Source organism: Heteronotia binoei, chromosome 5 (genome assembly GCF_032191835.1).
Source record: "Heteronotia binoei isolate CCM8104 ecotype False Entrance Well chromosome 5, APGP_CSIRO_Hbin_v1, whole genome shotgun sequence".
NCBI lineage: Eukaryota > Metazoa > Chordata > Lepidosauria > Squamata > Gekkonidae > Heteronotia > Heteronotia binoei.
Genome location: NC_083227.1, coordinates 63,927,996 through 63,955,988, shown reverse-complemented (window position 1 = coordinate 63,955,988; position 27,993 = coordinate 63,927,996). Strand labels below are relative to the sequence as shown.

The following is a 27,993-nucleotide window of genomic DNA, read 5'->3' as shown; positions in this document are numbered from 1 at the left end:
ACTATAGCCTTGCTCCATTCCTCTGGCATTTTACCTGTTTCCTCTATAAAGGTGAATAGGGAAGCCAGAACAGGCGTCCACCAGTCCTGGTACGATTTTGGGTACTTGGTGCTCAAATATGTGGCTCTGTTCACAAACTGTCTACTGGACACTATCTGAAATGACAATGCAGGCCTTGACTTGATTCAATGAGAACTCTGTATGGAACTTAAAGATGAACTTTCAAGAGTGCTTCTGCTTGTTTAATAATTGTGGGAAATTAACCCAAAGGCAACATACATATCAGTTTATGTGCTCAGTCTCCAAGTTAAAATCCAGGAACTTCCCATGAAATCTGAGCCCACACACGTTATAAGCCCCAGATGAGAACACCACTGCATCAGTAGATGTATGCAGAAGATAAATGCCACATGAGTAAGTTCCCTGCCACAAATGTAAGGCAAACCAGCCATTGCGAAAATTTCAAGACAGAACAGTATAAATTCAAGATTGCCTTGGAGCTAAGATGTCACCTAACTACATCCAGCTGAAGCAACTTAAAACTGCTCTTATTTGTCAAAGGTTTTGCTCCTGGTAAAGCTGCAGGGTTGTATTGATTTTGAAAATATGTGCAACTTTATGGCATGTCTCCCTAGTAAGAATAATCACTTGGCAAATCTGCTTGCAATTCCATAAAAGTATGCAAGCTTAAACCTGAACACCATAATACATGTTTGGTATTTGCAAATTCTGACAATTAACCTCTTGTTTTTAAGTGATGGTTATAGTGTGGGGATACTCACAGTCCTTCAACAATGCATTCCAGAAAAAGGTCATTTCCTTTGATAACAGTCACATCGGAACTACGGCCAGAAGACTCGGGAGGAATAAGCAATCTTGGTTTTCGTTCCTTGATTAAATTGGCTAAAAAATGAGAGAAGAGTAATTTCACACCTCTTGGTCTATAATGAATCCAGCCCTGATATTTCCAGTCATGCTCTATAGCACCTAAATGAGCATTTATTCATGTATGCTTAATATGTTGGTATAGGCATGTTGACTTAAAGCCTGGGAGACCCAGGTTTGAATCTCCACACTAACATGGAAACTTGCTGGGTGAAATTCGGCTTGGGCCGCTTACATATGCAGCCTAACCTACCTCATAGGGATGTTGTGAAGATACAATGGAGGAGAGGAGAATGATTTAAGTGACTTTGGTCTCCACTGGGGAGAAAGGGAAGATGTAAATGAAGTAACTAAATATGCTAGAAATCGATTGGCATAACCTGCCCATTTCCTGTGACACTAGATTTTGTCACAGGCTTGAAGCAGATATTATGATGTTTAATGTGTCAGAAAGTCCCCTGACCCATTCTGTGCAGTCACAAAGAAGCTGTGGAGAATTGTCTTTTAGAGAGCAACAAGGTGGGACCACAGCACAGGGAAAAGGGGTTCCTGCCTCCCCCACCACCACCCACACCATTTTCCTGAGTTGATCCTGGGGGCATTATTTGTCCCATTTTGGATCTACACTAACCCAGAACTCATTCACTAAAAGTTGTAACACCTTTTTTGAGTACCACCAGGGGTGGAATTCTAGCAGGAGCTCCTTTGCATATTAGGCCACACCCTCCTGATGTAGCCAATCCTCCAAGAGCTTACAAGGCTCTTTTTTGTAAACTCTTGGAGGATTGGCTACATCAGAGGGTGTGTGGCCTGATATGCAATGGAACTCCTGCTAGAATTCCACCCCTGTGCGCCACATTTAGGAGAAACTACTATTCCAACTTATCAGAGATATAAATCTAAACACTCAACAACTGCATATCGAACATGTGGTTTTTGATTTATAAACTGTGTGAGAATTTTTTAGACACAATAAGATAGGTTCAGAGGGTAGCAGTGTTGGTCTGCAGTAGAATAGTTAGGTTCAAGTCCAGTGGCACCTTCAGAGGCCAACAAGATTTTTTTTGGGGGGGGGGGTATAAGCTTTCAAGAGTCAAAGTTAAGAGAGCCTTGACTCTTGAAAGCTTATGTGACAGAATGCCTCCCCCCAGCCCCAAGTTACAAAAGTGTAATTGTCTGGGTGGGATCACATGAGAGATTTGGCATGTAGAGATTTGGGGTATCCCAGCTCTGAAAAAGCCAGTTCTCTTTGATCTGTGCCACAACATTCACACAACCCCTGCCCTGCTGCCAGGAAAGGCATGGTCCACGAACTTGCAAGAGGAACATTCAGACTGCTCGTGTGCATAGAATCACAGAGTTGGAAGGGACCTCTAGGGTCATCTAGTCTAACCCCCTGCACAATGCAGGAAACTCACAAACACCTCTCCCTAAATTCACAGGATCTTCATTGCTGTCAGATGGCCATCTAGCCTCTGTTTAAAAATCTCCAAGGAAGGAAGCCTGTTCCACTGAGGAATTGCTCTAACAGTCAGGAAGTTCTTCCTAACGTTGAGCCAGAAACTCTTTTGATTTAATTTCAACCCATTGGTTCTGGCCCTACCTTCCGGGGCCACAGAAAACAATTCCACACCATCCTCTATATGACAGCCCTTCAAGTACTTGAAGATGGTGATCATATCACCTCTCAGCCACCTCCTCTCCAGGCTAAACATCCCCAGCTCCTTCAACCTTTCCTCATAGGACTTGGTCTCCAGACCCCTCACCATCTTCGTCGTCCTCCTCTGGACCTGTTCCAGCTTGTCTATATCCTTCTTAAAATGTGGTGCCCAAAACTGAACACAATACTCCAGGTGAGGTCTTACCAGACCAGAGTAAAGCGATACCATCACATCACGTGATCTGGACACTATACTTCTGTTGATACAGCCCAAAATTGCATTTGCCTTTTTAGCCACAACATCACACTGTTTACTCATGTTCAGCGTATGATCCACTAAGACCCCTAGATCCTTTTCGCACATACTATTGCTAAGACAAGTCTCCCCCATCCTATAACCATGCATTGGATTTTTCCTACCTAAATTCAGAACTTTACATTTATTCCCGTTAAAATTCATTTTATTGGTTTTAGCCCAGACTTCCAGCCTGTCAAGGTCATCCTGTATCCTGTTTCTGTCTTCTTCTGTGTTTGTAACCATTGATAAAGATGTTGAACAAAACAGATCCCAGGACAGATCCTTGAGGTACTCCACTTGTCACTCCTCTCCAAGAGGATGAGGAACCATTCACAAGCACTCTTTGGGTGCGATCTGTCAACCAGTTACAGATCCACCTAATGGTTACAGGATCCAAACAACATTTTACCAACTTGTCAACAAGGACAGTATGTCGAAACTTTTCAAAAGCCTTACTGAAATCAAGATAAATGATGTCTACAGCATTCCCCTGATCCAGCAAGGTAGACACTTCCTCAAAAAAAGAGATCAGGTTAGTCTGACATGACTTGTTCTTGAGAAAACTATGCTGGCTCTTAGTAATCACATCCATTCTTTCTAAATGTTCCAGGATCAACTGTTTGATGATTTGTTCTAAAACTTTTCCAGGTATAGACATCAAGCTGATGGGTCGGTAGTTACTCGGATCATCTTTTTTCCCCTTCTTGAAGATGGGGACAACATTCGCCCGCCTCCAATCTTCCAGCACCTCTCCTGTTCTCCAAGAGTTCTCAAAAATAATAGCCAGAGGCTCAGAAATTACATCCGCAAACCCTTGGATGCAATTCATCTGGCCCTGAGGACTTAGTTTCATTTAAAGAAACTAGGTGTTTATGTACTATCCCTATGCTGATCCTAGGTTGGAACTTCATACCCTCCTTATATATTCATGTTTTTTGCCATGTTGAGCATCGTTTCCCTCAGAAAAGAAGACTGAGGAAAAGTAGGAATTGAGCAGTTCTGCCCTCTCTTCATTACCCGTTACAATTTCACTTTCTTGCCCTCGTAATGGGCCTACCATGTCCTTGCTCTTTTTCTTACTCTGAACATAAGAAAAGAACTCTTTTTTGTTGTTTTTAGCATCTTTGGCCAGCCTAAGCTCATACTGAGCTTTAGCTTTCCTAACTTTTTCTCTACAAGCACTGGTGATTTTTTTATATTCATCCTTGGTTATAAGGCCCTCCTTCCACTTCCTAAAGGAGTCTTTTTTATTTCTCAAGTCTTTAGAGAGGCTGTTTATGGAGCCTCTTCGGCTTCTTTAGGCTTTTTCCATTTTTTCTTCTCACAGGAATCGTTTGTGATTGCGCTTACAGTATTTCGCTTTTAAGAAACTCCCACCCCTCCTGAACCCCCTTCCTCCTAAGTATTTCTGACCATGGGATTTTGCCCAGCATCGTTCTAAGTTTATCAAAGTTTGCCTTTCTGAAGTCCAACCTATAAGTCTGACTACGTATAGCTTTTCCATTCCTTAAGACTGTAAATTCCAAGATCACATGGTCACTACTGTCCAGGGTGTCCACTATTTCCACTTCTTCAATCAATTTTTCCTTGTTGGTGAGAATCAAATCCAAGATAGCAGATCCCCTTGTTTCTTTCTTCACTTTCTGGAAAAGGAAGTTGTCAGCAAGACAAGTCAGGAATCCATTTGACTTTTCATTTTTAGCAGAATTGGACTTCCAACAGATGTCTGGGTAATTGAAATCTCCCATGATCACTGTATCCCTTCTCTTGGAGAACTTTGCAGTCTGCTGTAAAATTATCTCATCCAAGTCCTCTGCCTGACTTGGTGGTCTATAGTAAACCCCCGTATGTGAGGCAGGTGCAACACGCGCCTGGCTATTCAGACAGCCAAGAAATGTACCCTACATACATTTTAGAGGTTTGCTATAGGGAAATTCCTGGTAGCTACTTAATTCAGTCCCAGCCCGTCCTAAAATGAGGTAGGTACAGGCGGGTCTTGGGGGAGAATATATGTGATTGCACACATTTAATGTGATTGCGCACATTAAGCTCAGAGGTGAGGTGTGGCTAGGTTGGGCCAAATCTCTCATGTGATTGCACCCTTTGTCTCTTCTCTCTGGAAGGGCAGGAAGCTAAATTAATTGCCAGCCGTAGTTATGCAAGTGACTCAGCTTGCGAAGAAACTGTTAGAAATCTCCAGGTGAGTCCTAGAGATTTTTCCAGAATGCCTCTCACGAGGATTCCCAGGATGTATTTGGGACCTGGGCAGACCAGGTAATAAGGGGTGGAGAGTGATGTATGTAAAGTAGGTGGAAGCAGAGGTTCATTAAAAGTGCTTGCCCTGAAGTGGGAAGGGTCTCTTGGAGCTGGGCCTTAGAGGAGAAAAGACTGCTGAGTTCTGGTCAGCAGCCAGCAGCCATATTGACCATGTGGCTAGGCTTGTCTGTCCAGCTGGACGCAGGAGGCAGCAAGCCTGAAGCAATGAGATATCCTTAGAACATTTTTAATGTACTAAGCTTAGGATTGCCTGCTCTACTGCAACATCTCATAGGGCGTGTTTTTACACCAGGGAGAGGAGGAATGCAATTACAACCAACTTTTATTTGGTCTTCTTTTGCTGATCATGTGCTGGGCTTAAAGTATGTTTGTAACTTTTTTCTCTTTTTAATAAACATTTCACTATTTTGAATGCTGACAGTAAAGTTCTGTGCCACATAGTTCCCCAACCACCTTAGACAACACTACTTTAGGAGGGGATTCCCAAGAAGGGGGAAGGCACGTAGTTGGCAGTGGTGCCAGTCCTCCAGGGGTCTCCCAAAGAAGGACTGGTCTCTGTGGTAACCAGGTGCTGGGTAGCAGAGGACCTTGAGGCCAGGCCTCAGAACTGGAAAGGGGGATTGTGCTGTTTCTCTCAGTCAGGATCCCTAAATTGAGCAGGTGGTGGCAGCATGCCCTAGTGGCAGGAAGTGGAATAGAACTCTCCAAGAAGGGGCACAACCCCAGGAGGGGGCTGAAAGTCAAATTGGGCCAGTTCCATCACAGCTTATATCCGAAAATCTTGTTGGTCTCTAAGTTGCTACTGGATTCAAATCTAACCAGACACAGTAAGTAGCCTTGGTTTTCCATTCCAAAAGCCAGGTATATTGAGTGGATATGCATCTACTCTCCAATGGGCAAGACAATTGGCTATCTGCAAAAACAAAATGCAGTAGCATGGTTATAAAGCTGTTGTGTGAGTAAGCCATTTGTGTTCTAGCATATGTATATAAAGAATTTGCTCTGTTGATTAGTTGGTCTGGAGACCAAGTCCTATGAGAAAAGGTTGAAGGAGCTGGGCATGTTTAGCATGGAGAGGAGGTGGCTGAGAGGTGATATGATCACCATCTTCAAGTAGTTGAAGGGCTGTCATATAGAGGATGGTGTGGAATTGGTTTCTGTGGCTCCAGAAGGTAGGACCAAAACCAATGGGTTGAAATTAAATCAAAAGAGTTTCCGGCTCAACATTAGGAAGAACTTCCTGACCGTTAGAGCGGTTCCTCAGTGGAACAGGCTTCCTCGGAAGATGGTGGACTCTCTTTCCTTGGAGGTTTTTAAACAGAGGCTAGATGGCCATCTGACAGCAATGAAGATACTGTGAATTTAGGGGGAGGTATTTGTGAATTTCCTGCATTGTGCAGGGGGTTGAACTAGATGATCCTGGAGGTCCCTTCTAACTCTATGATTCTATGATTTTATATGAATCTGCAGAAGGACTTTCACCAAGGGAGCCCTTAGAGAAGGAGAACTGCTTTAACACCAAACCCTTCAGGGAAGCCATGTTCATCTACCCTGGGACTTTTTGCCTATGCCCCATTTAAAAAATGGAACCAAATAGAAAAGTGGGGAGGGGCTATTGACAGACAAGAAGATAAGCTGTAGCAGGCTTCAGGGGGAAGGTGAGCCAAAGGTGAGGGAGGAAGTCAGAGCAGGTAAGGGAATCTCTCCCATAAGTCACGGTAGGTTCTACCTGTATTTTCATTTCTCACAGGAAATCGCTTTTCAAAACCTTGTCATTTACATTAACTCTTATTTCAGCAGGTTAGATATGTTTTATCCTGTTCAAATCCATGTTATCTCAGATGGTAAATAGTGGCAACTCACCTGTAGTAGCACTAGGTGTACTTGAATCATTAGCATGTTTAGCTGAAATAAACAAAAATGGAAACCAAATGGAAGTGTGAATGAATTATGAAATTTCTTGAAGAGCTGATGGAAGCAAACAAACTGAAAAACGATTTTAGACCATACTGTTGCCAAACTGAGTTTTCCTTCCTAACAACAGCATTATATCAATCCATCTCACCAGTGGCACTTGACATCTTTCTGATCCCAGCTGGTCTGGGGAGAGAGGCAATGCCGCTGAGTAAAAAATATGGCCTATGGTTCTCCAGACCATAATTCCATTATTTATTCTTAAAGCAATCTCACATATAATTATTAAACATGTAATGCTTGCATGCTTAATGATCATGAATGGATGTACACACAATGTAAATGAAAATGTCAAATCAGGGTAATAGTAACTTGTGTAGCAAAGCTAAACTGACCCTTGAGAAAACCATGAGAATAGTTTCCCTCTTGGAAAAAAAAAAGATTACTTCTATCATGTCAATTGCTTCTCCTTGACCATGGCCATGGCCATATCTGGAAGTACATGAAGAAGTTTTAGTGTGATATAGGCACAGATCCAAGCTAGACAATGTGGAACTGCTATTATGTCAACATAATAATAGGTGTAAGCATGGACAAGTCCAGCTGACACTAACATTTTGGTGTCTGAATGCTACATTGTGACTAGCTCGGTCTCACAAAAGCCAATAGTGTGTAATAAATTTAGCTTCAGAGGGTAGCCATATTGGTTCGCAGTAGAAGAGCTAGATTTGAGACCAATAGCAATTTTGAGACCAACAAGATTTTGGGGGGTATCAGCTTTAGAGAGTCAAGGCTCCCTTTGTCCCTTGGTATCAGATGAAGGGAGCTGTGACTCATGAAAGCTTGTACCCCAAAAATCTTTGTTTATCTCCAAGGTGCTACTGGATAACTCCCATAAAAAATTTGCTCAAGATGCCACAAAGCTCTCTTAATTTTGACTGCAGTAGAATAAGACAGCAACAAGTTTGGTACTTGCACTATGGAAGCAGCATCAAAATAAGAATTCCAGTACACACCAAATAAATGTAAAATGTGCATAGTATCAATTTGTACATCACTTGCACATCCACAAAACACAGCAGAAATTTGCAGTGGGTCATTGGGAAGATGCAGAAAGGAGTCCTTGAGGCTGCAAAACCATGGGGAAAGTCCAAAAGAGAATTTTGACATTTTTCTCCAATTCAGTTGCCAACCACAGGTTGCCACTACCATTACATTACCATAAACTGCTCAGTGAGCTAGTTGCATTGATTTTGACCATGTTATGTTCTGGGAACAAGTGTTCCTATTTTTTTGTCTAACAAATACTGGAGAATATCTGGATATAATGCCAACAAGTGCCTCTCCTGTGTCAATTCATCTTCCCTCAGAACCTGCCCTTTGTATTGAACAGCAAAAAGCTCAATTTGGTGGTGTCTTCTGGGGGAAAAAAAAGATTGATTTCCATTGTGCATTGTGATTACATTTTATAGCCATAAAGAAGGAGAAGAGTGCTTTGGACAGCCAACAGCTGCAAATGCTTTTACGACTTAGGCCGAGCTTGGGCAGTGCAGATAACAGTGTAAGCATCAATATATTAGCATATATTTCCTTCAGTTAAAAAAAAAGTCTTAGAGACAGATGTCACCTGCATGGATCCCCTGAGGAATCAAAGGTTTTGGAATAGACAGGGGTCTGGGAAGGGAATAATGGTGGGGGGAAAGGGGAGGAAATTGAATCCCCAGACTTACAACGTGTAACTGTCAATGTCATGGGCATTTTTTGTACAATTGTCCTCAGTCTTGGAAATGCGGCAAAGCAGCAATAATCACTCCGGCTGTCATTTTCGTCCACATTTGCAAAGTAAAGATCTCCCTGAAGGCTCATGGAGACCCTTTCATCTTGTGGGATATGCTGTAAATCTAGCAAGAGGAAAAAATAATGATAGTATGGTAATGATCTCCCAATATGATGACATCTTGCTGTTCTGTCAAATGCTTGCTCCCAGGTAAGGAAATGGCTCTTTGATATTAAAGAGTCATGAGGTCTGAAGGAACCAATGCTGTGTTCTGTGGCTGCTTATAAGTATCATCCAGAAGAAAATGGCTCATACAACACGACAAATGCCCAATGGATGTAAGCTGTATTCTTATAGAACCATCCTGCTTAAATATTCTGTAGAAAGAATGTAACATTTGCCATAAAGAATGCATCATTTTAATTGTGTATTCTATTAAGGTGGTCCAAGCCACAGAACTATTAATATTGCAAGGACCTATATTATAGGCATCATGGCTGTCATGAGGCCCATCGCTCCTGTCACACAGAACTCAGATTTATGGTCTCCATTATATAACATAATTACATTTTCAGTATGCTGTTTTGATAGCCCAAGTGTCTGTTATATTTGCAAGAATGCAGGGATTGTCATAGTGGATGAGAAACATTGCCTAGTGCTAAGCATAAAGAAACATAGACATCAGACCCCAGCACATAAACATCTTGACTCCAATTGAACAAGAGAGGCTTCTGCAGTTCATCTTATTTACCCTGGGTTTGAGAATGTGGAATTACCTGGTCTTGTTCTTAAATACAGTACATTAGGAATAATCTGTTGTCCCCTTTTTTAAAAAGTTTCAATTCTTGTACAGAGGGCCGTGAATGCAACCTTCAGATCTTTCTGTTCCCTCATGTCTTCTTCCCACCCCACATGCCAATGTGTACTTGAATAATGATAAAACACTGAGGAAAAGCAGTGCTGATGTGATTGTACATAGAACTATGTTGAATAACAGAATAAATAATAATAATTTAAAGTTATTCAAAATAAAAAATACAACATTTCTGCCTAAGTTTTAAAACTTGTGGGGGGAAGGGGAAGAAATGGATGGATAATTTTACTTTATGATAATTAGAACCACCAATTTGTATCATTGGGGAAGGCCTTGTGGTCAAAATGCATGCTGTTTTAATTGATTTTTTAATTATTACTTGTGATGCTTGGGGTTTAATATGTAACCCATTAATATATTTTCTTTTATTAGATCCCTTTTCATCCTTTGTTTTTTTTTTCTTGGATAAAGTATTGGTTTTGCTGCATAGACACAACTATACCATAATTTCTTTCATGTGGTGATTCACTACTGCTCAGAAGCACAGATTTGCCTCAGCAAAACACTATTAAAAAAGAAGTTTGATGCAATCATAGTTACAATCACAGCCATATTGCTTTTCAGAGTGTTTGGGTTTTTTAATGGATGCTTTCACATGTGGGGGATTATACATAAACAGGTTGAAAAACTGTAGTAAGCAGTGCATGCTCCAATTTAGGATATTTTTTTTAAAAAAAGAAATTCTCATAGTTAAACCAGATGTCAGGAAGACTAGAAAGCATGGAACAGTGAACCCATGCCAAGATAACAGAAATAAATGTGAAACATCCACTCATCCTTAAAATTAACAAATTTTAAGATGCCTTTCTGGTATACGTTGCATATTTCCTTGTATTACCTAAACTGTTCAGGTCTTCCAAGCCAATAAGAATTTGGCAGCTGACAACTATATCAACTATATAGTCTTTTCAATTTCCCATAAGAACTGGACCAAACCTAGAATAGGTGCAGGGTATCTAAGAAAAAAACCCAACCTTATAGCCCTCTACTGTACACCCTGAAACCACAAAACAGAGAATCAATGCCCAAGATCCATCAAAGCCAACAAAATAATAAAAAACCCAGATCTTTATTCCATAATTTAAAAAAAAGAATGTGAAATACCACTAATCTGAAGAAATACATTCAGTGCAACATACTGTTAGAATTCTCCCACACTTAATGCACTACTTCCGAATGGTGAGATGTATAATAATCATCAGCTATAATATCAAGATTTACCCCTCAATAGATCTGGTTTATGTCCAAATAGAAGAATCATGTTATTGAACTTGGCTTGCTCCATATTTGAATACAGAAAGATCTTTATCATACAGATGTATGAGAATGACCTTTCTGATGTACTGGATCAACAGGCATAATAAGGTCTATTTAAATTGGTGTTGTTCACTTTATCTAGTTTTCCACCCAATGGAACAACCATATCCTAATCAGATGAAAAATTAACTTTATTTCCCCTTGAGTTTGCCCTGACCACATCTACACTTTAGATTCACTCTACAGAAAAGCTTTTTCAATACTACTCACCAATGTTCATCCAGTAAATGTGTAACGGTGGGATTCCTTTGGGGGGGTTACAGTGCAAGACCACTGAATCACCATGTTCCACATCTTTAGGGCTTATCTTCTCTTTAGGGAATTTAGGAATACCTATGACAGAAAAGGCATTTAGAAGTTATTAAGCATTGTACAGATAATCTCTAAGTATTGTATTCTCCCTCTGGACTTCTCTATACTTTGCTATCCCATGGATGGTTTGTCTTAGGAGTCAGAAGATAAGAATATTCACTTCATGTTTCAAAAATTATACTCAGGATCTGAAGATGCTAAGAATGCTATTTAATTTAATATGAATTGGATTCCATGCTTACATTCTGCTTGAGGGGGAGCATTAATTAGGTCTTGTGCTTAAGGAAGATGTTCTTTTCCCATGGTTTCCCCCCATGTGTTTACATGTCATGTATTTGATAGTTTGCTATTGTATTGTGAAACAGCATCTTTCAAGGCACTGTTGAATTCCTACCAATAACACCTTGGAGTCTGTGTCTTTCTACTGGCAGCCACATACCCACCAGTGTGATGAGATCCCATAGCAGCAGAGGTGTCCTGTTTAATTAATGAGGAGCCTTTCTCAGGCATGAGGACAAGAGAAGTGTTCCTTCAGAAACAGGAAAGCTTCACTGTTAGCAAAATGGATTCACAGGAACTGACTCAACCAAATATAGTTCTGTGCAGGGTTTTTGTTGTAGAAAAAGCCCAGCAGGAACTTATTTGCATATTAGGCCATACCCCATGACATCACCATTGTTTCATGTAGGGCTTTTTTGTAGAAAAAGCCCAGCAGGGTCTCATTTACATATTGGGCCACACCTCCTGACACCAAGCCAGCAAGAGCTGCGTTCCTGTGTATTCCTGCTAAAAAAAAAAGGCCTGGTTCTGTGTTCAGTTATTTATCATACCTTAACTGTAAAGCATTAATGCTTCAGGACACCCCAGCTGTGAACAAATCTGAACCTAGGTGTCCCCAGTCCTAATCCAATATTCTATCTGCCCCATCACATCGGCTTACAGTGTACAGTAGCAGAAGTAAAGGAGAGTGATTTTAACATCAAAAAGGACATTCAGCTCAATGTGTCATTTTCATTCAACGTACAAACGCAAAAAATTCAAATCCCCCTGCATTTGGGGTGTCCATGGTTCAGTAGCGCTGGAATATATGAGGAGACACAATCACAGGGTACAGTGGTCAGGCTATCAGATTGCTGCTGTGATGCATCAAAGGATGTGATTACATATCCATTACTGTGCAGGTTATGTAATTGGATGACTGGGCTGACAATAAACACACAGAAAGGTCTTTCTGTGATGTGGCCCTAATTTAAAAGTTCTGATCAAGACATGTATTGGAAAATAAGGAAACATAACGGTAACATTTTGGTTATATTTCATCGTGCTTATTTTATTACGCTGCTCTCTTCCTCTAGCTCTGGGTATCTGTGGCTCACAGACCTATCTGGGCTGGCTGAAATGTTTAAAAAGTCACTTTAGGCTAGGACATTAGAGCTGGCTAAATTCACATTGCTCATGCAGAAAATGACTGAGAGCTGAATTGGCAAACTGGCTCATTTGAAAAACATAATATTTGATGTTCTACGAGCCCATTCATCGATGGGCTAGTCCAGGGCTTCTTTTGAGCAGGAACACACAGGAACACAGTTTTAGCTGGCTTGGTGCCAGGCATGTTGTCTAATATGCAGATAGGTTTCTGCTGGGCTTTTTCTACAAAAGAAGTCCTGGGCTAGTCAACAAATAATAAACATGGATGATGAACATGCATGTGCAAACTAGATCATAAGCACACTTCTATGAAAGTTTGTACCCCCCCCCCCCCCCCGCCACATGCACTGAGATATAAAAGATAACAAGTTTTTTGTCTGGCTAGAGTTAGCTTTCCACAGTCTCCAGAATTCAACATGTGAGCTGCAATGTATTTATCTGGGAGTAAATGGGACTTACTTGTAAGTAACCATGCATAAGATTGGGCAGAAAAACATACATAGAAAATGAACTGGGAAAAGCAGCCTCCCATCCAGATATATCAAATTTATAGCAATTCACACAAAAACAAAGACCTTGTGGCTACCATGAGGAATTTAAAGCACGTGCCAGGAATTGCATGCGAACCATGCAGGGGCCTGACTCTGATCAGCGAGGAACAAGGCCCAGTTGTCCCAAATAGGGTTGCCAGCCTCCAGGTGGGGTCTGGAGATCTCCGGCTTTACAACTGATCTCCAGCTGGCTGAGATCAGCTCCCCTGGAGAAAATGGTTGGTTTGAAGGGTAAACTCCATGGCATTGTACCATGCTGAGGTCCCTCCCCAAATCCTGCCCTCTCCTGGATCCATACCCAAAGTCTACAGGTATTTTCCAACACAGACCTGGCAACCCTAGTCGCAAAGGTTCCATTAGCACCACCAATATGTGCATGATTTCTGCTGCACTGGGCTATAAGAGTGCTGAAGAACCTTGATTTAAACATCATCAATAATTTAATGTCTTATATGAAGAAGAGATGGTTTTATAACACACTTTTCTCTACCTTAAGGAATCTCAGTATGGCTAAAAATCACATTTTCTTCTCCGCCCCACAGTAGTAACCTTGTGAGGTAGATGGGGCTGACAGAGTTCAGAGAAAACTGTGACTGGACCAAGATCACTCAGCAGACTTTATGTGGAGAAGGGAAGAGTAGCTCCTGCTGCTCTTAACAACTACACAACACTGTCTCTGAAATTGATTCCTGTGATGGACAGGAGTCTGTATCAACCCATTCACCCATCACAACCTTCAGTGGTTGGGCAGTGTACAATAAATGTGTGCTGGCAAGTAATCAATCAAGGTAAATGTAGATATTAAGAAGGTTGGATAACTTGTTGAAGATACTGCATGGACCTATAAAGAGCTGCCCAAACTTCAGGGGATGATTTATATTTCCCCCTCCAGCTTTTTTTGACTCACACAACACCCCCCCCCCCAATTTAATAATAATGAGTTTACTGTGTCTGCCACAAAGGGTTAAACAGCTCATTTTGGTTTTCAAGTAAAACTTTGTAAATGTGTGATTTTTTTCACAATTAACCTGTTACAGAACTGACAATTTGTTTCTCCTGGTGAGAAACATGGATCTCTGGAAAAGACTCACTAAACACTGAGAACTCTGATCCTTTCACAATCGCTTTCACCATGCTGAAAGAGATAACTGAAGTTTGGATCTTATTTGTTTAGTTTCTACACTTCCCCAGTCTTGGCACCTCTTGATGCAGACCCTGAAAATAAAGTTAGTTGGTGTCTCAGGATTCTCCTTTTTTAAAAAAAATTATTTTCCTTTGATCCTCTCATCTCTACTGCTTCCCTAACACAGATTACCTTGCCTAAACCAAGATATGTATTTCTATCCCAATCTGTTAAATAGTGGGTTCAATGCATGAGGAGACATAATAGAGGTCAATCATAGCTCTTTTAATGTGATTACAGCATGGTAATAAGTAGACTAAGACTACTGAACTGGGCCGGTGGTTTCAAATATATACACTGCAAAGTTCTGTACTAGGACAGCATTGGGTCATTTGAACGAGCAGGGGGCTGGTGATTGGTCCAGGGAAGCAAGGATTTAGATCTTGCTTCCCATTGTTCCCAGTTCCCAAGCTCAGTTCATAAGGCTCCAATGAGCCGGGCAGGAACTACCTACCTACAAACATGAAGTCCACATACATAACACAACCTGATCCCTACTTCTGTCCAGTATCAAGGGGTGTGTGTGGGTGGGGGGGGGGAGGAAGTATGCCTGGGGTGAAGCTTGAAGAAAGATCTTGAAGGGTGCCCTTGAAGCCAGCTTCATACTGCATAGGGCTGAAGGTTTTTTCCTTTTATTTTAAAGTGCAGTTCTGACTGCGGCCACTAAGGGAGCAGGGAAGTCTGAGTATAGCGAAAAGCACACTAGGACTGATTTCGCACTACACTTATTCCAGATGGAGAGCCCTTTTGCTACCGGGGCTTCTCTTCATTTTCGCAGAAGTTGCCCCGGAGCTGTGAGTTGGCGCCCCACTATTCCACAGCAAGTGGAAACCACTTGTTAGAGGATCTCGCTTGCTGCAGAATAGTGGTGTGCCAACTCACAGCTCCAGGGCAACTTGTGCAAAAATTGAGAGATGCCCCAGTAGCAAAAGAGCTCAACACCTGGAACAAGCATAGTGAGAAATTGGTCTAGGACTGATCCTAGACTTCCCTTTCTTCAAGAATGAATCAAATTTCTTTATCAACAATTGAGCCAGTGAAAGCTGCTACAGAAATTGCCAGCCTGCAGGTCATTTTCTCCAATAGTCTAGCCTTTCTTTCTTCCTTCCCTTGCACCCAGCTCAGCCAGATCTTGCAAAGCAGTCGTTCGGGTGTTGATAGGGTTACCAGAAGGTGCTGGGTCTGCTGGGCACTGTACAATGCACTGGTTCTGCTGGGCTTCCAACCCTCACAGTCCTGGCCTGTATTGTGATTCTGTGCTTTTCATCAGCTGGCATTGCCACAATAGCACCGAGTTCTGCTGGGCACTGTAGATTTCACAGGTTCTGCTGAGCTTCCAATCCCCCTTCCCTTTGCTTGGACTGTGTTTCTGGCTTGACATCAGCTAGCATTGCCACAACGTTACTGGGTTCTGCTGGGAACTCTGTAACTGCACTGGTACTTCTGGGTACACTGTACATTACATTGGTTTTGTTGGGCTTACAGAAATGTCTCCCCTTCAATTTCTACTGCAGAAATTTTCTGGTTTGATCTTAATCCTTTGGAAACAATGGAGAATGGGGGCACCTTCTTTGGTGGGTAGTGTGTTTCTTAACATTTAGGCTGGTTAAGTTTACAGTCACTATTATTGATACTTTGGCTAGTGTAAATAAAAGTTAGTACAAAGATAGACTTCTAGCTCTCAAAAATTAATTGTAAATGTTTGGGATGGTCAACTCTTTGGCTTCAAAATGGAGAACAGAAACTCTCCCATGTGCCTGCTGAAAACACAAGTGGTGTGATGGATTTTTTCCCCCATCAGGTTACAGATGACTTATGGTGACCCTGTGAGGTTTTCAAGGCAAGAGATATTTGGTGGTGGTTTGACATTGCCTGCCTCCATGTCAGCCCTACTTACCTTCTGAGATCTGATGAGATCCTGGGGATATCCAGATCAGGGTTAGGCTGAGAATAATGTGACTGGCCCAAGGTCACTCAGCAAGTTTCCATGGCACAAGTGGGAATTCAAATCTGGACTTCTCAGATCCTAGTCTGACACTTTAACCACCACGCTGGCTCTCATGATGGAATAGTGTGTTGGAATTTGATTATTTTTTTACTGTCATGATTATATGTAAAAAGTTAAATAAAATAAAATTTACACTGTGTTTCTTTTCTGGCCATTGAAACAAGTGGTAAACTGTGACTGCCTGACCTACCTGTATGACAGAAGTTGTTGTGATGGGTGGTAGCAACTGTGCAGTGGGGTAACACACTCTTTCAAACCCCCTGACCTCTATGGACTTGGAAGAGTGTAACTTGGCTTAGCATGGCACTGACACTAATTCAGAGATGAAAGCGCTGTTGTCCTAGAGCTGAAATGCTGGTGCCACAATGGAGTGTCAGTGTGGTGCAATAGCTATAGTATTGGATTAGAATCTAGGAGACTCTGTTTTAAATCCCCACTATGCCAGCAAACTCACTGGCTGAACTTGGACAAGCTACTCTATCTCTCAGTCTAAACCATCTCAGAATAGCAAACAGTTATGCTTCCCTGAGTTGTTTGGAGAATGAGTGGAATAAAAATGTAACCAATAGACATGGGCAATATTAAATCTCATCTTCCACAGAATAGTCAAACTCTGTGCACAGATAGATCCAAATAGGCAGCCGTGTTGGTCTGAAGTAGTAGAACAAAATAGGAGTCAATCGCACCTTTAAGACCAACCTAGTTGTATTCAGAACGTAAGCTTTCGTGTGCATGCACACTTCTTCAGACGAGGAATGAGGTATAGCAAGCAGAGTCACATATAGCTGGTGGGGTTTGGAATGCCAAGTAGTACAAAGTTAAAAGCCAACAGCAGAATAGTAAAATTAACAAATTCAAAAAACCGGGTTGCATTAGCGTGGGAAACTATAAAACAGTAACATGTCAGAATGTGCACAGGTTATGATTGTTATTAAGTGCTTTCCTTAAGCAATTCTTTATTTATTATTGTAGGAAGAGAACAGTTGTCAGAATAGGACAGTTGTAGGAAGAGGACAATTGTCAGACAGCCAGATGTATACTATTTGAGAAGCCATCAATGCTATTTCTTTTTCATGGAAATGGCCATATAACCTGACACAAGATGTATTTAATAATATGAAATGGCAAGATTTTTAAAATTGGATTTGTTGCTAATATTTTCTTTTGGGGGGGAGATAAACATCATACTTTCAGATATTTCATAAATACAAGCAGATGATTTGAACACATCAACATATATGAGAATCTGGTTTCTAGGGTCTGATCCCTCACCATCATTGTAATAGGAGCCCCAGAACTCTGTGTCTTTCACTCACAACAAACACATTTGGGAGGCACACCACTTTTTGAGGTTGTTTCAGGGCATCTACTCCTCTGCACGTTCCAGACAAGTTAAGACACATGCAAAGTACTGCAGCTTAATCAGCACCGCATGTAATTAAGCCAAAGTGAATGAATGATATAATAGCAGTGGCAAAGAGGGGTGGAAGAGTATAAACTTGTCCTGTGTGTCATACCCACATGCCACTCTAGCTTTGGAGGTTATTTTGCATTTGGGGATCCAATCCTTTGGGTCACATACAGTTTGTTTTCCATAAAATATAAATGTCAGATAAAAGTCCACACTCTTCTGAGGCTTCCAGAGAACAAGAATATTAAAGATGTATGAAATCATAAAATCAGGCAAGTCTTTGCCTTCTATATACTGGGCAATTCATTGCTGTTGATGGAGGTCCAGTCACTCGGATCAACAGAACTTCAGCAACTCATTCCCCTTCAGCCTCTTTTGACAACAGTGAAACATTAAGTTCTAAACTATGGATGTAATTAAACCAAAGTTTACTGTCAAGTCCCATAAACATCAATATGGGCTGGTGTTTGTTCTGTGGAATTACTGGGGATGCTTCAGATTTTGCAGGAAACATGATTGGCAGCAGAACATACTGTGTTTGACACTCAAGATCAGACTGTGAGATGAACACAGATATGTTCAGTTCAAGCAGAGCAATGTGAACAGCTGCCCAACAGGATAGCTCAGAAGTCAATGCTTGGCTGATCAGGGATCAGTTGGAGGCTGTCTTCCAGTGCCTCTCCTGGGAAACTTTGCTGGCAAAAGCCAACTCTCAGTTCATTCTCCTAGCCCTGGAAACTTCACTGCATGCCAGACTTGCTGGTACACAGCAAAATTACTGGGGGGGGGGGGGGGTTATAATCAAAATATGACTCCCAGTAATTCAGGGGATCAAATGGGAATGAAAGTCCGATCCATTCTCCCCTCTAGGAAAAAATGCTGCTCTGGGGAAGGCTGAGATACACCACAGAGATCAGAGGCTTCAGATCTCTGACTCTGCTGGGACTAAGCCTTGAACAAGCACAGCAACTGGGGGTGGGGAGAGATTGTAAGCAGACTTCTGGTCCAAATCAGCTGTGAATCAGCTTCTGGTCCCCTCCACAACTTTCCTGAGTTGCAGCAGTACTGAGACGTAGTGAAGCCTCCTTAGCAGGAGGGCAGAAATTGACATGGTTAGCTGTAAGTCAGCTTCAGGTCCCATGCCACAACCAACCTGTTGATGCCAAATGCCATGAATAGTTCGTGAAATCCAAAACAGCCCACTGTTTAATCAGCTCCCTGATTGGAAGTGACAAACAAGTGTGAACCAAAGTGGCAAGTGTTCAAGAATCCCTAGAAATCAGTACATTTCTGTCAATGAACTGTGCATTGAGATGGCGGGTTGGTGAACTGTGTTATATAGGCACTACTTATTTAAATATAAATCCCCAAAAGCTTCCATTTGGGAAGACAAGGCTAGGCTTAGAAGTGAAGGTCTCTCCAATTCACACTTGATAGAATAGACAGGTTGGGTGTAGCAATGTAACAATAAGACATGATTTGTGAGTTTCCATGCCATGCATGGACAAGGACCATCTCTCCATCTGGAGCTGAAATAGCCAAAAAGCACCTACCAGGGTCGTTTCAGGTCAGGAGATCTGTGCAGGGGGAAGGCTGAAGCTCCTTCTCCACATGCGACACTATCCCCTGCTGACAAGAACCTGCAGCTCATTTCTGACTAACTAAGAATGCAATCTTAATCCTAGTAAATGTACTCAATGGGTCTTACCTTCAGGACGGAGTTCTTGTGATGTCTCTGAGAGGGTGGTGACCCCAGCCCCTACCGTAATGTAGTATTTTGTTAAGTAACATTTTGGCCTTGGCCCACAGATTCCTCAGCATGACCCTGTGGCAAAACCAGTTACTGGCCAGAGTACTTTGAAGTAAGTATTCTCAGAAAGTGGAAATGGAGTAAAGAGTAAGTATTCTCAGAAAGCAGAAATGGAGTAAAGTGGAATGGAGTAAAGAGACCAATCCCATTCTCCAGATCACAGGACATATACACATATGAAAGCTAGTATTTATCTTAAAATACAGGATCCTGGTATTGATGCTGACAGTCTGCTAAATCTGAATACCAGTTTGATCCCCACCAGCCTTTCCAAATTTCTCACTGTGTCATGATTGGGAGATTCGCAGTCTGGAAGTAGAAGATAAACATAGTTTTTTTCTACTTCACAGAGAGAAAAACACCATCTGTTATCCACCGTCACTTTCCCTAAATGCATTCCTCAAGGGACAAAAGCAGTAGTGATAACTCAGCTATAGCCTTGTATCTTGGCACCATAGCCTTGTATCTAAGTACCTTCCATATTATGAAGGAAATGCTAGACAACATTATGTTAGCTATTTGAGGTCTTTTCTAAAGTGAAATGCTAGACATATATCTTTAAGATTTGATGCAGATTGCAGAGGTGGAGTGAGCTCATAGCTGATACACTGACCCTCACCCTACCAATGTAACAATACTTATAAAAATAGTGTTGTTGTAAATCATGCAAATAAATATTTTACCTAACTGCCAGCATGTTGCCATTAGTTCAGACTAGTTAGTTTTCGTTCATATTAGCAGGATATTATTATCAAAAGTCAACAATTTTGCAGACCACGAAATCATGGTAAACATACCATTTGTTCCATAATGACATATTGCAAGCAAGAAAAGTGCTGACAAATAGCAACATGAGTTTGATTTCCAGTTCTTAGCTGGATTGTGAATATTTACCAGAGTGACAGACTCATTTTGTTGGATTCACCAATATGCATTAACATCCTTGAGAGCTAGAAGGATAATAGAGTGATGAATAGCATCATACATGTTTTCTTTCCTCAAGTGATGAAATTATACTGATGCATCCAGTTTGCCAAGGAAAATTGCCAGGCAATGATAACATAATGCATTTTAGGTCATCTTCCAAAAAGATTTGCTTGCTGAGGTCCAATCTGGTTTATCATCTGGTAGATAAAAGATGTTCTTAATCTTATTCCTCAGAAAAGTCTGAGAACGGCTATGCTTGTAGGCAAGTGACAGTGTGCTGCCCATAACAGAAAGCCAACTCCATCTGAAAAGCTAGTAGTAGTGCTATACTGACAACCAAGTGGGAGAAGCTGCCTGATGGAGAAATATTATTTAAGAGCATATGCCCTCACAGGTAATGTGCCAGCCCTGTTAGCTGCTAAGGGAAATTGGCTAGCAAGAAGGGAAAATGCCACTTTCTCTGCGAAGTAAATGATGCAAGATAGAACCAATATTTTTTGCCAAATGCCCTCTGTTTTTCTTAACAATGTACCATTCCAACTGTTATTTTTCAGTTACTTATAGCACATTGGGGCGAGGAGCACACAGGGAGCTGGTAAGTTTCTATGTTGGCTTATCCACAGAGATGTCTCTACATATCCCCAAAATGGACAGGCAGAGTGCTTTGGCGGTGACACACCCCATCTAGTGCCAGCATGGCCATAGTGTAGAGCAATGCCATTGCAGGCACCAGCGCTTTTGGATGGAAAGGGGCAGAGCTAGGGACACGGCAGGAGTTACTTGATCCACTAAGCTGTTCCACACCCCCACAGAAATGGCAGAAAGTTATCTCAGCAAAAGCTGTAGCATATGGCCCACAGGTGCCCATGCAACAGAAAAAGCAAAATGTCTCCCACCACAAGCATGTCCAGCCCACAAATCCTGATATAGTACAGGATGCCAATTGCACCCACAGCCAAGCACCTCCCTGCCCAGTGGCAGTCAAACCCCATATCCTATACACAATCGTAGCTGTCCAATAGTGCACTAGGGATGGTTGTGGGGGGCGGGTTCAGATTCAGATTTTGGGAAGGCCATAAATACTGGGTTCTGGTGGTATTTGGGTCCTACATTACCATTTTGGGATTCAGGATCCCCCCCCCCCTCGTCCCTGAGATTCCAAAACTATTCAGGTTTCATTGTTCTCGGGGGGGGGGGGGAGGGAGGGAATTCAGGGGCATGGAGTGGCTATTATAACACCAACATTGCAGGGGAGCTAGTGCTTCCTGTCCGCTAAAGCAAATTGTATCACTAATGGCCCCTGAACTCTGCAATTTGCAGGGCACAATGTCAGCTCTGTGGTTTTTGCCTGCCTCTCACCTCTCCACATGGGGACTGAGACATGGTTCAGCTATCTGAGTGGGCCACTCACAGAGGTGTCATCAGTCATCATTCTCTGATAGGTGGGTGTTTCCGGGGTGGCTATGGACTCTGTTGTGCTGAATATTGTCTCTGCCTTGCATGTGCTATCATTTCCTCCTGCAGAATGTCCATAGGGAAAGGAACAGCAACTGTGCTGCTTTTTAGGGTTGCCAGGTCTGATTCGGGAAATATCTGAGGGCTTTGGGAGTGCAGCCAGGAGACTTTGGGGGTGGAGCCAGGAGCAAGATTGTGACCAGCAAGATTGAACTCTGAAGGGAGTTCTGGCCATCACATTTTAAAGGACCACACTGCTTTTAAATGCTTTCCCTTCATTGGAAATAATAGAGGAGGCCACACCTTCTTTGGAGGCTCACAGAATTGGGCCCCCAGTCTTTTTGAAACTTAGAGGAATTTTTGAGGAGAGGCCCCAGATACTATGCTGAAAATTTGGTGCCTCTACCTCATAAAGTAGCTTACCTAGAGCTCAGATACCCACAGATCAATTCTCCATTATACCCTATGGGGATTGGTCTCCATAGGGTATAATGGAGTGCCCAGCAGACATTCAATCCACTCACCCCAGCTTTCTGATAACCCTGAAGCCGGGGGAGGGGGCACCAAACCTGGGGGTCCCCTGGCCCCAACTGGGGGTTGGCAACCTTACTGCTTTTACATCAGCAGCTACATACACACATCCTCTCAGCCCTCAGGGATACACTGTCAGTTCAGCATAAGTTTCATATAGACTGATGGATTTAAAGACAAAGAGCCAATCTAGCTCTAAGCCTCTGCTACGATTATTGAGGACCCCTCACATACCCATATACATCAAAAGTTAAATCCTGCTAACTTAATGGAATTTAGATGAGTCGGACATATGAATAAGTATTGATTCTTGATTCATTGAGTATTCAGCCTGATCTCACAATGTATACAGAGAAGAAATAGTTCCCATTCATTTGTTTCATTGACTCCATAACTAAAATCTAACACATTAATACCATTTAATCTATGGCAGTTTTGACCTGATGGAGTTGGCAGGCATCTGGTCCTCTTCAAACACTTCTGTGTTAAACACTTAATTTGCAGCTTCAGAATACAGTGTTTGGATACCAGTTCTGAGAATCAGACAAATACCTCATTTCTGTAGTGAATTGTAAATTGAGGTGCTTGAATTTAAAACTTCTGACCTTGGGATCCACTTCAGCTTTTTGAATGCCTAATTTATTTAGGCCCTAGGAGACTATAAAGATGCTAAGCACGGAATCAGGGAACTGTTCACAGAAATGGCTTTGGTACTTTATGGTCAATGAAATGGAGGGTTTAGATGTCTACTCCCAGAGTACTCTCTCCTTCCTTTGGCTCTGGGAGCATTCAATAATTAAAAAGAATAGATTATCCCTGTTAAATTGCTCAGCAGTTGGTGCCTTTGCCTTTATAATTGGCTTCAATCATGCCAGTACTATATAATTATTGGAGATCTTCCTTATATTTCCAACAACTTGTATATCTGAATATTAAACATATTTCTGCAGGGAAGCAACCTAACTTTTCTATCTTTTGTTTGGATTTTGCACCTTTATCCCCAATCTTCTTAATTTGAACAAAGACAAATAGTAATTTTTTTTAAAAAATGAACATCACAGTTCCTTGGGCTGTTGGAATAACTGCAGTTAGTCAACAGCTCTTTTGTCTGGCCTGTCAGAAACGACCTCGCTTTATGGGAGCCCCACTGTCCTTGCACTGAGAGTGTATGGCCACTGAATGGCTCAGCTAGCTTAATTTATGCTCAGAAGCTTTACCTAGTGTGACTTGCTGGTCTTTTCACTTTCCCTTTGTGATTGTGAGTTGCCAAGCACCTTACCTCTTTCTTGAAAACTGTTGGCAGGATGCAGCCAAGTACCATGCTGCTATCATGAATGTACACAGTGATCTCATGCATCGCAGGCCTAGTGCTGATAAGGTTCATGCATGACTCCTGCTGCCAAGGAGTTGATTTATTCTCAACTCCTTGGTAGCAGCTTTTATCAAATGTACTCCAGCATCATGCTATTATCTTAAGAGTCTTGTATTGCCAAAATAGGGTTATTAACCTCCAGGTGGGGCCTGGAATCTCTAGGAATTACAATTGATGTCCAGACTACAGAGAGTAGGTTTCACTGGGGACAATGGCAGTTTCTTAGGAGAGTCAGAGGGTGCGATTGCATGAGAGATTTGGCCCTACCTAGCTATGCCTTCCCTCCGGATTTAATGAGCACAATCACGAGTATATCTGCTCCCCGAGTCCTGCCCATACTTACCTCATCTTAAGATGGGCTGGGACCACATTATATAGCTACCAGGAACTTCCCAGTAGCAAATCTGTAAAACACACACAGGGGACATTTCTCAGCTGTCTGAACACCCGGGGCACATGATGCACTTACCCCACACGTGCAGGAGCACGTGTGACCTCTGCGTCTCCCAGCAGTGTGGGAGCTGTGTGATTGCCACAACATGCATCAAAGAGAACTGGCTTTCTCAAAGCTGGGATACTGCCACACCAAATTCCCAGTGTGATCCCACCCAATAGCATCACATCCATGCTGAGCTCTTCATGTCCTTGCACTCACATGCTCAAAGGATCATCTGTGGCTGCTTCAGTCATCCCAGTGGCTTGATCTTAAGCATTTTGTTGTGTTTTTGGCAGCTGCTTCCTTAGTCCTAGCATGAGGGGAGTGGTGGCAGTAATTTGCCCCAGGCCTGGGTGCAGCTAGTATGAAGGGGGCCCAAATAAAATTTTGGTATGGAAGGCCTTTGGTACCTCTTGGCAGCCATCACAGGTTCTCATGAGACACTATTATTACATCATAGCCCAATGGCAAGGCTCCTATAGAATAGCAATGGCAACCAAGATAGGAAGCAGATGTCCTATTGGTTTGAGCCATTAAGAGAAAGAAAGAAACATGGGAATCTGGCAACAGTTTCTGAAGCAGCAATCAAGGTTATTGGCCCATTTAGCTCAGTACTGCCTTCTCTAAGTGGTAGGAATTCTCTGAGGTATCAGACCTATTTTTAATTGGAAATGAAAGTAATGGACATGGATAAAGCTTGTACTGTACCACTGAAGTATGGTACAAAATTTTCTCAAGGTAAATCGACTTCATAAGGGTACAGATTTGGGTACAGTGGGGTGTGGCCAGTGAGTATTATTTTCAAGAAAGAACCTATATGTATTTCTGAACAAAACAATCACGAAATCCCCCTGTAGGCTTCTAAGACACTGCCTGGACATGGTTGCCAGAATATCACAGACAAATGGCTAATGCTAGTGACATCATAAATTAAAATTAACATATCTGCACCTTAACGCTGCCTGAAAAAAATGGGAATTACAAAGGAGCTGAAACTAACTAGTCTGAAGGCAAAATGTGAAGCCTCTTATTAGTTTCATACTCAGCAGGGAATACTTAGGCTTTGTTCCCTGCTTGAGGTGAAACTAAAAAACAAAACAAGACAAAAAAAACCCCTACATGCTATTTAGAAGGTTTCAGATTGATTTCCCTTCAACCAAGGAAAGACCACCAATTAGTCCAAAACACAGGAAAGTTGTTTAACTCTATCGTCCCTAAGAACAAGATTACTCAGTTGAGCTGCTTTCTGCCCCTACAGTTATGGGCTGAAGGCAGATATTTAAACCCCCATCTTCTGATTGGCTGCTTCAAGTGAATTGGCAGCCCCCTGCAACTGAATTTTCAATTTTAAAACATCCAGAGATAAATCACAGATTTTCCAATTGATTTGTAATTTGGATTTGGAAGAGACTCCTACATGCCGGGCCTCGAAACTAGCTAGTTTCAAGACTGGTGTGACTTCCCTCTATAATATTATGAATACTTTGGTTCTAGAACTCATGTTATGACCCAGCCTTCAAAATGAAGGCCAGGAAGCAGCATGGGCACTTCTACAGAGAAAGCTAATCACTCTGCCATCCGTTGCACACAGACAGGATAACAAGTTTAGATTTTGACTTAAAGCTTGCTGGGGCATCTTACAAAGACTGAAGTACAGCCAGGGCCTCACTTTGCACTGACCTTCCTCCATAGGAGAAAAAAAGTTTTTTAAAACGTCTTTTATATCTCCATTTCTGAACTCTTCCAACAGCAAGCAGCAACACTTTATTCTGTTGCTAACACCCAAATCCACCAAAATGCAGCAGAGAACAAACCAAAGGATTAGTTATGTCTTTATGTAAAAATATGCATGGAATGCAAAAACAAGTCTCTAGAGAAAAATAAGAAATATAATATTAAAACCAAATCAACTCATTTTGTGTTCATTTCTCTTGAGGACAATGTCTTAAATTGCTTGTATATTAATACGCCTGCTGGCTTAGTCTCTGGAGAGGGATGTATGGTGGGAGAGTCAGCAAATTGCAGCAAATGACACATGTTCTGCAGCAGTGAAAAAAAATATATGCACCCAATCAGCCAAGCCTCTTCTAACTTAGTTATTGTGCTTTGGAACTGCAGCTAGAGATCACCATTAGAAAAGAAAATCATTGTTTTGTAGTCAATTTGTATGCTTGGGATCCCTTTGTGCTTATTTAGGCTCACATTGGTGGTAGTGCATCTATAAGGACTCACTGAGTTAGAGTTGTTACCTGTTGGTGTGACCAAGAAAACACGAAATTCCACTGAATTTCTGCCACACTCCCTTCCTTGCTGCCTTGGGTTGTTCATAGATCACTATGACTTTTTGCGGAACTCTGACCTCATCACATAAAACATTGTTGCAACCTTGATTGCTAACTGTGGGATGCAACAGGATTAAGAAAGATAAACGTGCCATGGTGGTTGCCTCTGTCACTTCCATCTCAGACTCACCCCATGAAGATAATCTCAAAGGCAGGTATAAATGCAGCTGTTACTCTGGAATAACCAATAATATAAATCAGCCCTTGGGCAGTAAAAGATAGACAGCCATGTGATGGTGGCAGACCCATATCTTTGAATGTGAGTCACTGGTAAAGCAGCTGGGGGATGGAGGGATTTCCAGTGGGCAAATGCTGAATCATTTCTGCCCATCACCACAGGGCCAGCTGCAACCTTTTGCACGGCCATTTTTATCACAGCTATGCTACAAGACCACAAATGAGCAGAGCTGGCTGAAAGAAGGACTGGGGGAAAGAAGAAAAATGCTCAACATGTTGGGATGTTTGGTGGACACCAAGATGTACAGGTCTGTGGCCCTCACAGTTCTGCCTGTGATCTGCCTAAAGGCAGAAAGTGAATCCTTATGTGATATAGGATTGCATCCTATGTGGGCAGGAAGTAATTTCAGTTTACAGTGTATGCTTTCCTCTTATGCCAGGTTATATGCCTCCCAGAAGCTCCCTCTTATGATCTCCAGTGATCCGTTCAGTGCTCTGCAGTACTTTCCCACCACAAGATAGAAGTGCATCTTTGTTGGTGGTTTTGAAGGGGGTGCAAGAGAGTTCAGGAGAGCTTTCTACCATATTGACTGGTTGGTTTGGCTGATTTTGTCTGATCTGACTGGATAATAACAGACACTGGTTCTGTTTTATTAATTCTATGTGGCACTATTATGTGAACAGCTGGGTCCACTTGGAGTGAGGCAGCATATAAATATTTAAATAGAGAACTAAATAAATAGATTATGTTCTTAATCAGGCATTGTAAAAGCAGCTAAACAAATGAAAATTCCGAAGAGGTTTCAGAGATTCATTAGGAGTACAGAGAGTCCTTAGGAAAAGTACAATGTATGCCAAAGTAGAACAACAGTGAGTTTGAATTTCATACAGGCACACTTTAGTGTAGGGCAGAGGTGTCAACATGTGGCCTGAGGGCTGGATCAGGTCCCCAGAGGCTCCTATCAGGCCCACGGGTAACTGACTGTCATCTGCTTCCTTCTTGCTGCTGGATTTTGCACAAACTACCCCAGACCAGTGAGTTGCTCCA

At 42.0% G+C, this 27,993-nt stretch overlaps 1 protein-coding gene across 3 annotated transcripts in view; it reads right to left on the bottom strand.

The window, feature by feature from the left end:
- CHL1 (cell adhesion molecule L1 like) overlaps window positions 1-27,993 on the bottom strand; it is a 307,464-nt gene that overhangs the window by 107,979 nt on the left and 171,492 nt on the right. For 2 of the 3 annotated variants that reach the window (XM_060239564.1, XM_060239566.1), the window contains exons 5-8: window positions 11,213-11,335; window positions 8,765-8,935; window positions 6,984-7,025; window positions 783-903 (exon numbers count right to left, since the gene is read on the bottom strand). In XM_060239564.1, coding sequence (XP_060095547.1) covers window positions 783-903; window positions 6,984-7,025; window positions 8,765-8,935; window positions 11,213-11,335 — 457 coding nt within the window. The remainder of the gene's footprint in view (window positions 1-782; window positions 904-6,983; window positions 7,026-8,764; window positions 8,936-11,212; window positions 11,336-27,993) is intronic. The other variant, XM_060239565.1, reaches the window with a different exon arrangement.